At 31.2% G+C, this 13,204-nt stretch overlaps 1 protein-coding gene across 3 annotated transcripts; it reads right to left on the minus strand.

Annotated features, from left to right (window-relative positions):
- Positions 1 to 5,812: 5,812 nt before the first annotated feature.
- Positions 5,813 to 9,335, minus strand: LOC7476699 (ultraviolet-B receptor UVR8). Of its 3 annotated transcripts, none has more exons than XM_024590775.2 (5): positions 9,169 to 9,335; positions 8,897 to 9,064; positions 7,668 to 7,703; positions 7,444 to 7,568; positions 5,813 to 7,367 (listed from the first exon to the last, which is right to left on the minus strand). In XM_024590775.2, the coding sequence occupies exons 1-5, from the start codon at positions 9,242 to 9,244 to the stop codon at positions 6,087 to 6,089; spliced, it is 1,686 nt and encodes a 561-aa protein (XP_024446543.2). In that variant the 5' UTR covers positions 9,245 to 9,335; the 3' UTR covers positions 5,813 to 6,086. The 3 variants fall into 3 exon arrangements, with proteins under 3 accessions (XP_024446543.2, XP_052305152.1, XP_024446544.2); XM_052449192.1 differs by having other exon boundaries at positions 9,160 to 9,315; XM_024590776.2 differs by lacking the exon at positions 9,169 to 9,335 and having other exon boundaries at positions 7,444 to 7,549; positions 8,897 to 9,007.
- Positions 9,336 to 13,204: the final 3,869 nt, after the last annotated feature.

A 13,204-nucleotide genomic window follows, 5' to 3' on the forward strand; every position in this document is an offset into this window, starting at 1 on the left:
ATTAAATAAACAACATATTATGCAATGGATATTTTGTTTATTAGGAATAAAAGTTACTTTTTGCTTTTCAAATATAATGAAATATGGCTTATGATGCATACCATGCTGGATGGATCCATATAGTACATATAAGAACCATCACCATGTATCATTGTTATCACACTCAACAACTACATATGTCACTAAAAACAATCCATTATCGTCATTCAAACCCATAGCCGATAATAAGACTCATCTGTATGGACCATTCAAATGACATTGATTTATCCCAATAAATTACCTACATCCATTCACAAAGCCATCATTCATGACTTTCAAATAGATATTCCATCTCAAACCTCCATGGTGAATTCTCATTCAAATTGTAATTAGGGTCAAACATGAGAAAATATTGGAGCATGGATTATATTCCTTCCACAACTGGATATATGCTCGTAGTTTATTAAAAGAATCAATATGATTTATTTTAACCAACTCTTTTGCCTTTCTCTTAGCTCTTCATACTTGCCTTTTATATCTTGAGTGCTTCATTTAAAATGTTTTGGTCTATATTGATTATTGACAACAACTTTTTTTCCATTAATTTTGAATTAGCAGCCTCTATACATGTAGGTCGAATGCAACTATGCTTCTCTCTTAATGACTTAACCATGAATGTATTGGTACTAGGAATAAGAAAAAACATATATATTCTCCAAGTACAACCATCCCCTAAATATCTTGCTATAACTTTTTCTTTCTGATTAATATACTTTTTCAATTGGTACTCATGTTTCACTTCATATTTTTGCAATACATCTTTGAAGTGATTTACATTACTTAAAAGTTAACATTATTCAAAAATTATAGATCAATTCATTATAACCTTAAATCTCTTCTCACTAAAATCTTCTATCATATTCATGTTCTTCTTTTTCTTATTCCTCTTACTTGAATTGTCACTTTTCTGCTCACCAAACTCATTACTACTCTTAGATCAATAACAACATTCAATATCTTCATCATTACTAAGTTTCTTGTCATTATCAAAGTCTAAAAAGTCATCCATTACTTTACTAAGACAAGCATCACCTTGTAAGGTTTTAATCCACCATTTTTAGCTTTACTAAAAAAAACTCATATCCTTTCTTATTACAAGGGATATAATCATCTTCTGACTCCTTATCATCCTTTTCAACATCATCATATATAATTATTAACATCCTCATTATATCCACTAGAAGTCCCAACTCCAACACTATTACTACCTATATCATAACCAATAGAACCCATATCCTAACTAAGATCAACATCAATGACCACATTACCAATAATACTAGAACCAACAACACCACTAACAACAACTCTCACAACATCACAACCAACAACATCATTAACAACACCTCTAATATTACCACTAATATCACCACTATCACCCATATCATGTGCATTAACACGACCTCCTACAACACAACTAGCATCACCACCACCACTACTTATATCACCCTCACAATATCACTAGCATAACCACCACCACTCATACACCACCTAAAACACCACTAGCATCAGCACCACCACCTACATCACCACTAACAACACCCGCATCAGCGCACACATCATTATCATCTTTACTTGAATCTAAATCTTTTTTCTCAATAACTAATTTCACTTTATTGTTGTTTTAAACTTCATCATCATATCCAATAAAATACTTAGTTCCAGGTAGCTTGCTATCATTATGCTTACTTGAATAACACCTTGGAATTCTTTAGGGTTAAATAAGAAGCATCATTATCATCATCTATATATATGTGTGTGTATGTGTGAATTTCTTCATCCCTTTCTTATTTATACATACTCAATATATCATACACTGAGGCATCATCAACAAATATATTTATCTGTCATATTTTATTTGAAACCCTAACAAATATATGTCATAAAATTGTTCACATATGAACAATATGTTTATTTAAGACATATAGTCAAAGCAACAATTTCTTATGACATACAAAGAATTGTCAAGATGGGCAATCACATCTTGCATTTTGTATTATGCAATGGTGAGAAATAAGTTCTTAAAAGTCCTGACATACCCAAACAAGCATGACAAAAGCACATTTTAAATACAAACTAAAACAAGCATCTATCTACCCATCAAAATTAACCATATTAATCCCATATACATGAGTTGAAATCCCTAAACATTAAGGGTGATCATTTTCGGTTCGGTTCGGTTTTTATCAAAAAAATTAACCAAACCGAATTTGTTTTTAAAAAAAAACCGCAACTGAACCGAAAGTGGTTCAAACTGACCAGGTTCGGTTCAGTTTTTTAGAATAAAAACCAGTTCAAATCGGTTTGGCTCGGTTTTGGCTTGGTTTTTTCCGGTTTGGCTCTGTTTTTTCGGTTTAGCTCGGTTTTTCTGGTTTGACTCGGTTTTTTTTCCGGTTTTTTTCGGTTTAGGTTCGATTTGGTTTTTTCGGTTTCAGGCTTATAAAACCAAAACCGAACCGAACTGATCAGTTTTTTCAAAATTTTAATCGGTTTAATTAGTTTTTTTTCACGGTTCGGTTTTTTCGGTTTAATTAGGGTTAGTGAGAGAGAAGGGAGTGTCGATCGAAGCTAGAAATAGAGAAAAAGATAGATTTGATTTGTCATTTTCGGTCATTTCTTATTTAATATAGATGAGAATATTTATTGACAATTTGTGAGATTTGAAAATTTTAGTTGACCAAGATGTAATGGTAATTTCTAAAACTATAATGGGTAATCACATTTTGGATCAAATTATAGGATGTTAAATGTAATTTTTCATTTGAAAAATTATTTGTTTTTATCCTTTTGTTTTAAATAGTGTTCTAACTTAAATCTTTGATATTTGAAAATCTATAACTTACCCCCTTATTGTTGTCCATAATACTTAAACCCAACATGGTTCGTCTTGATGAATTGATTCAAGAAACTCGCAACTCAAAGCCTAATTAGGGCTTGGTTATGAGTGGAACTAAAAAAGATAATGACCCGATGAAATCTCGTTGACCCAACCAAACACGGCTAAATCAACACCAATTATTTTTTTAAAGAACAAAGCAATATCATTTGAATAAAAATGATTGACATGAGTTTACCCAACAACCAAAGCCTTTTCCAGATCATTCCATAAAATAGGTCTGATAACTATGTTGTTGACTCGTTTTATATATATATAAAAACAAGAGTCAATATATTAAGTTATTGTTTGGTTTCATTTATGAAAAATAACTTGACTTTGAAACATAACTTAAAAATTATTTTTTTTTATTAAAAGTAAGTATATTCAATAAAAACAATAGCTCAAATGAGTTTTTATAGAAAGAAAGTAGTATAAATTAGAATTTGACAAAACAAATCACCTTATTTTTTACCAAACATATTTAAGACTTTTTTCGAATGAAAATTAAAAAAACAAATTAATTCAATATATAAAAATGATATTAAACAAATCTACGAACCAACTTAATTAAACCCTATTTTAACTTATGAGAAAATTAATAAAATAAAATAACCTAAAATTCACAATCATCCTAAACGGTTGTTAGAATGATAGAAATAAATAAGACAAACCTCAAAAAAAAAAAAAAAAACTTTCATGAACAATATCAATTTGACCACTAAATAATTTTTCATTTCAATTCTAAATTCTAAATTAAAGACTTTCATCTATTTTAAAATTCTTCATTCATATTTCTTTCAAATTGTACTTTTATTACAACATATTCTAAATGGTGTGGGGGAATCACTGTTCCCCCACACACAAAACACTGTGGATTACAACAGTAATCCACAATGCTTTCCTCTTTCTTTTTTTTAACTTTTCCCTTTTTTCTTTTTCAATTTGTTTTTTTCCTTTTTTTTCAAATACTTTTTTTTTCAACTTTCCTATTTTTTCTTTTTTTTTTCATTTATTTTTTCTTTTGTTTTTTCCAAAATTATTATTTTTATTTTACTTTTTAAATATTGACCTTGGTTAAAATTTTTGCTTTATAATTTTTTTCTTTAAAATACTGTGGATTGCTGCAATGTTTTTCCACATAATTTTTCTATTTTATTTCTTTATTTTTCAAAATTATATTTGTCTATTTTTTTTTAATATGAAGCTGATTAAGAATTTAGTTTTTGTAATTTTTTTCTTTTAAACATTGTTGATTGCTACAGTGTTTCTTCGCATGGTTTTTTTTTATAATTTTCTCTGAAATTATCTTTTTTTATTTTATTTTTTAATATTGAGCTGGTTAAAAATTACAGTTACAATATGTGAGGAAAGCACTGTAACTTTCCTCGAAAATTACTGTTGATTGCTACAATATTTTTTCCCACATGTTTTTTTTTCTGTTTTTGTTATGTTTTTCCCTAAAATTATCTTTGTCAATTTTATTTTTTTAATATTAAGCTGGTTAAGAATTGCAATTATAAGTAAATACAAGTTTTTCCTCACAAAACACTATGGATTAATACCGTTTTTCCTTACATGGTTTTTTTCCAGTTTCTTTTGTGTTTTCTTTTTTTGTAATATTTTTTTTCAAAATTATCTTCGTCGATTTTTATTTTTTAATATTGAGTTGGTTAAAATTTAACTTTGTAATAAATCTTAATCATGTGGGGAAAGCATTGTAGCTTTGCTCATAGAACATTGTGGATTGATATAGTGTCTCTCCGCATAGTTTTTTTTTGTTATAATTTTTTTCAAATTATCTTTTTCAATTTTATTTTTTTAATATTGAGTTGTTTGTTAATTAAAATTACAAGTCATTACAAATAAGGTTAAATCATGTGAGGAAGCACTGTAGCTTTCATCACAAAACACTGTGAATTGCTACAGTGTTTCCAACATGATTTTTTTTCCTTTTTTTGGTGTTTGTTTTGTTATTTTTTTTTCTGAAATTGTCTCTGTTGTTTTTTTTTTTAATATTGAGCTGATTAAGAATTTAGCTTTGTAATTTTTTTTTCTTTAAAACACTGTGAATTGTTGCAGTGTTTTTCCATGTGATTTTTTTATGATTTTTTCCAAAATTATCTTTGTCGATTTTTTTTTAATATTGAGTTGGTTAAGAATTATAATTACAATAAAGCTAAATCATATGAGGAAAGCGTTGTAGTTTTTCTCACAAAATACTGTGGATTGCTACAATATTTCTCTAAATGATTTTTTATTTTATTTTATTGGGAAAAGTGCTATAGTTTTCCTCACAAAACATTATCAATTGTTGTAACATTTTTTCTCATGGGTTTTTTTCCTTCCAAAATTATCTTTGTTGGTTTTTTTTTTAATATTAAGTTGGTAGAGAATTTAGCTTTGTAATTTTTTTTGCTTTTTATTAACTGAAAAGCTAAATCATGTGGCGAAAGCACTGTATTTTTCCTCACAAAACACTGTAGATTGCTACAAATCATTTTGTTCAGTCTCTAAGTTTTTGATCACCAACAAAACTTTTTTTCCGTCATGAAATATTTGCTCCATCATACCTTTAATTTCTATTACTTATCTAGCGTTGGTTCACAATTATAACACTATCAAGCACATTTGTTTTATAAACCCGCGGTAGCGCGCGGGCATGTCATCTCGTTTTATAATAAACCATGTCATTTTAGAATAATTTAACGATTTTAAATGATTCTAACAGAAGTCATAATTGAGAAATAATGATTTGGGAGTAAAATTAATCAAAAACTAGTTCGGGTGTAATTTTGATGTTTGACCAAACAAATAAAACACTTGTTGTCAATAGGAAATGGATGTGGATTTGGAAGAAAAAATTTGAATCTGAAATTGAATCGCAGGTATTTGGAAACGTTTCTGAAAAGTGAAGGTTGATTTTTTATTTATTTATATATTTAACCACAGGTTACATCTTAAATTTATATCACACTGAAAGTGTAGACCTTTTCCTACAATCAACCTTGCCTCCCTATATCTGAAGGAAATTATATCAACTACAGAATCTGTTCCAATTTTGAAGGATAGAGCAAGGAAAATCTCTGGACTCAATCAAGATAGCGTAGCTGACCAACTACCATGCATGTTTGATCTTCAATTGTGAAAGAAATGCATCGCATTTTTTATAGCCTTACTTTGCTGTAGTTGAAGAAGGCAGACACTCCTTTATAATCTCCTGAATCCTTCTCTTCATTATCTTGTCTTTGATAGTTGCACGCATGTCTCGGTAGAACAATTCCAATCTACGAAGCTTACTGTGATCTGCCGATTCTAACATGCTCTCCCATTCTTTTGCGATGTCAAAATTACCTGAATTCTGCAATGAGATTGGGATATCTTGGTAAGTAAAAGGTCTGCCAAAAACCAATCCATGAAGCATGCCACCATATTGTTCCATTATAGAAAGTTTTGACTGAAGGAGCTCTATCTCTTCCATTGCCAAAGACAACCTTTTGTCTGTTTCTGCAACTGCTTTGGAACCATTGCTCTCCTCACCAACAGTTTTCGGTTCTGGTTGCTTGAAATCCTCTGTTAGTGGAGGCCATAATACAAAACTGGGAGCAAAACAATTGATCGTCTTACCATTTCCAAGGACACCACTCGTACCCCTGCCCCATGACCAAAGCTTATATCCATCATTAGCAACAAGAACAGTGTGGGCAGCCCCACAGGCAACTTGAATTGGATTGTGAAATATGGGCCCATCTACTCCATAGCCTGACATTAGTAGGGGAGAAGCAGCATCCCCTGCGTCTGTTCCAGTAAAACTAGCATCTGGGCACAGGCCAAGACCCTTTTCCATTCCCCATGACCAAACATCTCCCACAGACGAAACAACACTAGTGTGAAATAAACCACAGTCAACAGAGATCAGATAGGCTTGTCCTGGCAATTCTTTTACAGGCTCAGGTTTTAGCACACTTTGGGTAGTTCCATGCCCAAGCTGCCCGTTATCCCCAAGGCCAAATGTCCAACACACACTTTCTAATGGGTCAACTGTTCTCCTTTTGCGAGTGAGTAAAGCTGTGTGATATGCTCCACATGCTACCTCATAAACATCCCAAGAAGAGTCCTTGTTAAACATTTCAACAATCTCAGGATGGACTCTGCTCTCTCTATCTCCCAGACCCAACTGGCCATGGTTATTATTACCCCACGAGTAGCATACTAGATCCTCACCTTTATATGTTTCTCCAGCACTAACCAGGGCGACAACATGTTCACTTCCACATGCCACCTTCACAACAGAGTGGCCATGGAAATCACGAACAGGAATCGGAATGAAACTACTCTCAAAAGAGATGCTACTTCCAGTTTTGTTTCTTTGTTGCGGGCAATTGCCCCACATCCAAAGGGCACCATGATCATCAATTGCTAGAGACATCATTCCTCCAGCTTTGATAGAGCATATCTACAGTAGAGACAACATTAATAGAATTACAAACCAGACTTTTAAATGCAAAATATTGATACAAATAATTCCATACCTTTAGTGGTCCTTCACTCTTTGTTTCTGAATGATCTATCAATGAACCTAGGGAGCCCAACTCAAGGAACTGGTCCATCAAGTGTGGCATTGAATAATTCTCTCCACTAACACCAAGTTGGCCATCCATACGACAGTCAAGGTTGCACAAAAAAAAGTGCATTAGCAAGCACAAAGTTAACAGGAGTGCATTTAACACTGAAGGACACTAGCTGTAAAGGATACAGATGTTGTAGCCCCAACACCAGACCGATCCATCATCTGCCATTACATGGACAACAAAGCATTAGAGTAGCCAAAACTTCTCTTTACGTCTAACACTTACAATTGTTTCAGTCAAAATGCAGCCTTAGCCTATAATAACCCCAAAAACTTCATCCAGCAGTTATATAATACTATAGCTAAATAACACTAATAAACAATATATATATATAAGATGTGACTTTGGATAAGCAAAAGAAATCCAAACCTAGAGTGTAGTGCTTAAAAGTAACCTTGATAGAGAAATTGCTTATAAGTACAAGTAAGCACTGTAGTTAACTAGCTTATATTGACTTTGTCATTTAACTACAGGTATGTGCTTTTTGGTAATCTCTTCACATGTAAGCAGCAGAGGAATATCACTCCATAATCCATATACCTTGGAATACGGAGGAAGTGAAGTGATCCTTAGGGACACGATTTAAAATTGGCAAGCTTCGATCAACCTGCCTCATTTCCTTGGGCACAGGTTGATAGGCACAAAAGCTACAAATGGGTTAGTCTGCTCAAACTAGAAACCATAGAATTAAACACCTGCCTCCTTTACTATTGCAAATCCCTACCTCAATCCAACCCGAATCCAAACTAAATGGTAAATCGTTTTCTTGCAACAGATCTTTAAGTTTATTATTCACATTATAGTACGGAAAGAACTATCATATACACCCAAGAAAGCTACTGAACTTCAAATCATCCAGCAATTTGCAATAAGACACGGAAGAAAAGGAAAAATCTTTCACAGAACCTCAAGCATCCCCAAAGTATTAGGAGCTTCACTTGGTTCCACAAGAACTGAAAAATGCACAAAGCCTATGGAAAATGTGAGAAACTAACAATCAAAAGCGAAACTATGGTATATGCCCTGCCCTAGTCTCATGGACATAATTTTGATATGTGATATATTAATGTCAAAAGAACCCTACGAAAAAAATCAAATGGCAAAAAGTTCTTAAACTACCATTTATGCTGTTTAAAATTCGGACAAAGTTTTCAACCATTTCTACATAATCAAATGTCTACTATAACAAAGCAGATTCTTCATAAGCAATCAATTTATAAAATTTACACATTTCAATTCTCATTCAAATATACAGCCAAACCCAATAAAACATCACACTATATTCTTATGTCTCAAAACAAAACAAGCCAGTACAAATCAAGAATCAAATCAATAAAAAGTTAATAAAGCCAACCTGCAAGAGCAAGACTATGATAAGCACCAGCAGCAACCCCCACAAAGTTGAGTCTTTTTTCTACACAAGTTTCGAACTTCACTTGTACAGGAAAAAGCTCATCCACTTCTGAACCAGTCCCAAGTCGCCCAAACATTCCTTTACCCCATGAATACACACGCCCATCTCCTACAATTAGACCAACCCACAATTAAAAATCACATTTTTCACTATCCCAAAATCAATGTAACAAATGAAGAAATGAATCTGCAATGTATACATACATATATTACCTGTGAGAATAAGGGAGTGAGCTTCACCAGTAGCCACGGAGACCACTTTACCAGAGAGTGCTGTATTGCCCTCCATTTTATAGTGTAAAATGATAATTGCCTGAGAGAGAAAGGGATTTGCGGGTGCTACTTGGGCTCTATTGCTACCTCCTGTCTATATGGATGATGATGGTAATAACTAAATTCCTTTTCTTTATTATAAATACGGTTTATCTTAAGATTTGGATTATTGAATATGATATTTTTCTAAAAACAATTTTTTTTCTATTTTTCAGTAGGAAATAAACATTATAAAATAAATAAATAATAAATAAATAAAATTCTCTATTCAACCACTAAATAGTGTTAATTTATAAGTAAATATTTTAACTTTCAATATATTTTCCTTAACATTGCTAAATCATAATATTCACTTTACATACTTATAAGCATCGTATTTTTTTAATTATTTAAAACCTATGAAATATTTTTTAATACATCCTAATAATGAAAAATAACTTATTTTTCTGGAAAATGATTTTCATAAAAAAACATTTTTCTTCAAAAAAAAACTTTTCTAAAAAACAAGAAACCTTAAGTTTTTATAAAAATTTGAACTTAATAGCATTATTTCGGTGGAATTTATGTAGTCTGGTACAAAAATATAAATAGCTAAATTATTTAAAAACTAAATTCTTAAAATAGTGAAGAGTTGATTTACCTTTTTTTTTTTATTAAGAGTATTATTAAAAGTGTGTTTGTTTAAGCTTATGTTTTTGTTTTTAGTGATGGGTCATAACTAAAAACAAAAAATACAGCAATAAAAACATGAATTTTGTTATAAAATCATATATTGTATGTGGATGTCTAGATGCTTTTCTATATCCTTTTTTATTATGATCATTCATCATCATTAAGTTCATTTGAATCTCTCCAAGTTCATTTGAATCGACATTTTCTTATGATATTTGAGCTTACAATTATTTATATACATATGCCTATAAAAAGAAGCATTGTTGAGAGAATGTTGGACACACATATAACTACAAATTCATGAAATAAAAGTGCTCCCTCTTCATCCCACCTAATCACCATTGTTCTTATATATTTTATTTGCTCTTTATTAATTATATTTTTTAGTATACTTTTTAATACATAGTTTTACAACACGTTATCAGCATGAATTGCTCCTCGCTTTCATCTTGAAGCAGACAATCATATTTGGTAAGAAGTAAAAGCATGAATTTCTCCTCGCATTTGTCTTGAAGCAGATAATTTATATTTGGTTTATTGATAAGAAGTAGAAGGTATGTTTTTTTTATTGTTGTTGTATGTTCTACATTTTGTTTTGAGATCAAGTATATAGGATGGAAACCTGTGACAAATCTTAAAATTATTCTCAAGTGTAACAATGTCACGTACTGATCTTCGTTTTATATTTATATTTTTAAAAATATTTTTTTGTGTTTTAAAATCTATCTTTATATTCCAAGATATATATAACCAAATTTCTAACAATATTAATATTTTTTAATTAAGTAACAATGACAAACCTTGCCAAACTTGAGTTCGTGGCACTTGATATTACGGGCAAGAATTATTTGTCATGGATCTTTGATGCCGAAATTCATCTAGATGTCATGGGTCTTGGAGACACCATTAAAGATGATAACGAAGCATCTAGTCAAAACAAGGCAAAAGCCATGATTTTTTTACGTCGTCATCTTCATGAGAGTTGAAGTTAGAGTATCTCATAATAAAAAATCCCTTTATTCTTTGGCAAAATTTTAAAGAAAGATATGACCATCAAAAGACAATTATTCTCCCAAAAGCTCGTTATGATTGGATACACTTACGATTGCAGGATTTTAAATCATTAAGAGAATATAATTCTACAATGTTTAATATAAGTTCTAATTTGAAACTATGTGGAGACAATATCACCGATGATGATATGTTAGAAAAAACTCTACTTTTCATGCCTCGAATATGCTTCTGCAACAATAATATAGAACGAGGTTTTAAGAAATATTCTGAACTGATTTCATGTCTCATTGTGGCTGAACAAAATAATGAGCTTTTAATGAAAATTATGAATCACGACCAACTGGTTTAGCTCCATTCCCTAAAGTGAATGCTACGAGATATAATAATAATAATAATTATGGTCGTGATTGTAATAGAAGTCGAGGATGTGGCCATGGGAGAAAACGGTTTAATTACCGCAACTATAATGGTCATAATTCGTCAAATTCTTACAAACCCTCACAGAATGAGGAGAAACAAGAATGGGAGAAGAATATATATAGCGAAGATACCAAAAAGGTAGAAAATGTCTGTTATCGTTGTGGAATGAAAGGACATTGGTCTTGTACCTGTCATACTGCCAAACATCTTGTTGATTTATATCAGTCCTCATTGAAAGGAAAGGAGAAGAACATAGAAATAATGTTTTCTCACCCACATCAAGGTAATAATGATATTTATTCTTTGGATATGACACACCTTGATGTTGCAGATTTTTTGGGCAAACTAATAAGAAAGTTAATATTTCTTGTAATGATAATAATTAGTTAATATAATAATGTCAGAATTTTAAATCATGTTTATCTTTTCAGTGTTTCATTTATGCTGGTATATTTCAATGTATTTTGTTTTCTTCCTTTCATGTTGGCTTATTTAATGAAAAAGATTGTGTTTTAATAATTATGTTTTATTATGAATTTATTATATATTTATTCCTTTTTATGAAGAAAATATGGATTCACATCATGCTGTAAATAAGCTCAATATTAGTGGTATTTGTGGGCCTACTCACCCACCATGTGGACCATTTTGATATTTTATGGTTTTAATAGATGTATCTGCAACATGGTCACATTTATGTTTATTATCAACTCGCAACCTGGCATTTGAGAAATTACTTACTCAAATTATTAGATTACAAGCACAATTTCCAGATTATATAATCAAGACTATTCATTTTAACAATGTTGGTGAATTCACATCCCAAGCATTTAATGATTATTACATATCACTTGGAATAAACATTGAACATCTTATTGCCCATGTTCATACTCAGAATGGTCTTCCTATATCACTTATTAAACGCTTCCAGTTAATTACAAAACCATTCTCATGAGAATAAAACTTCTTGTCTCTGCTTGGGGGCACACTATTTTACATGCAGCAGCACTTATACGCATTAAGCCAACAACGTATCACAAATTCTCCCCATTACAATCGGTTTTCGGTCATGAGCCAAACATTTCTCATCTAAGAATATTTGGTTATGTGGTATATGTTCCAATTTATCCACCACAACGTACAAAGATGGGTCCTCAAAAGAGGCTGAGAATATATATTGGGTTTGAGTCCTTATCAATAATTAAATATCTTGAATCCTTAACAGGTGATTCATTTACAACACGATTTACCGATTGTCATTTTGATGAGACTATGTTTCCAGCATTAGGAGAAGAAATTAAACAATTGGATAAAGATATTACATGGAATGCGTTGTCATTATTGAATTTTGATCCTCGTACAAAACAATGTGAACAAGAAGTTCAAAAGATACTTCATTTGCAAGACATTGCAAATTAGCTACTGCATGCATTCACTGACTCAGCAAGAGTAACCAAATCTCATATACCAGCTGTAAATGCTCCAGCCCGGATTGAAGTCCCGACAGGACAATCTGCTAAAAATTATAGCAAATGAGTCTATGGCACGCCATAAGCATGGTATACCTACTAGTTCAAAAGATAAAAATCCTTCGAAAAGAAAAGGAGGAAATAATCAAAATGGCATTATTGAGAAAGAAAATGAGGAGATAGACATAACTGATCATAAAACCCCAAAAGAGGTTTAAGTACCTAAAAACAGTAAAAATGAGGAGATCTCGATAAGTTGTCTCTATAAAGAAAAGATGGAACTGAAATGAAATAATTATCGATAATATTTTTTTTCATATAATATATCACTTGATATCATTAATAAAAATGAGGATTTTGAGCCTAAATCTGTCGAAGAATGTCAACGCATAAATGATTGG

The sequence above is a fragment of the Populus trichocarpa genome, chromosome 18 (assembly GCF_000002775.5).
Source record: "Populus trichocarpa isolate Nisqually-1 chromosome 18, P.trichocarpa_v4.1, whole genome shotgun sequence".
Lineage (NCBI taxonomy): Eukaryota > Viridiplantae > Streptophyta > Magnoliopsida > Malpighiales > Salicaceae > Populus > Populus trichocarpa.

Bases quoted from the DNA above. Each gene is read 5' to 3' on its own strand.
- LOC7476699 (XM_024590775.2), bottom strand. From the start codon at position 9,244: ATGGAGGGCAATACAGCACTCTCTGGTAAAGTGGTCTCCGTGGCTACT. The intron at 7,569-7,667 runs GTATCCTTTACA...ACTGTCGTATGG, and splicing joins GTGTTGGGGCTACAACATCT to ATGGCCAACTTGGTGTTAGT. The intron at 7,368-7,443 runs GTATGGAATTAT...TCTCTACTGTAG, and splicing joins AGAGTGAAGGACCACTAAAG to ATATGCTCTATCAAAGCTGG.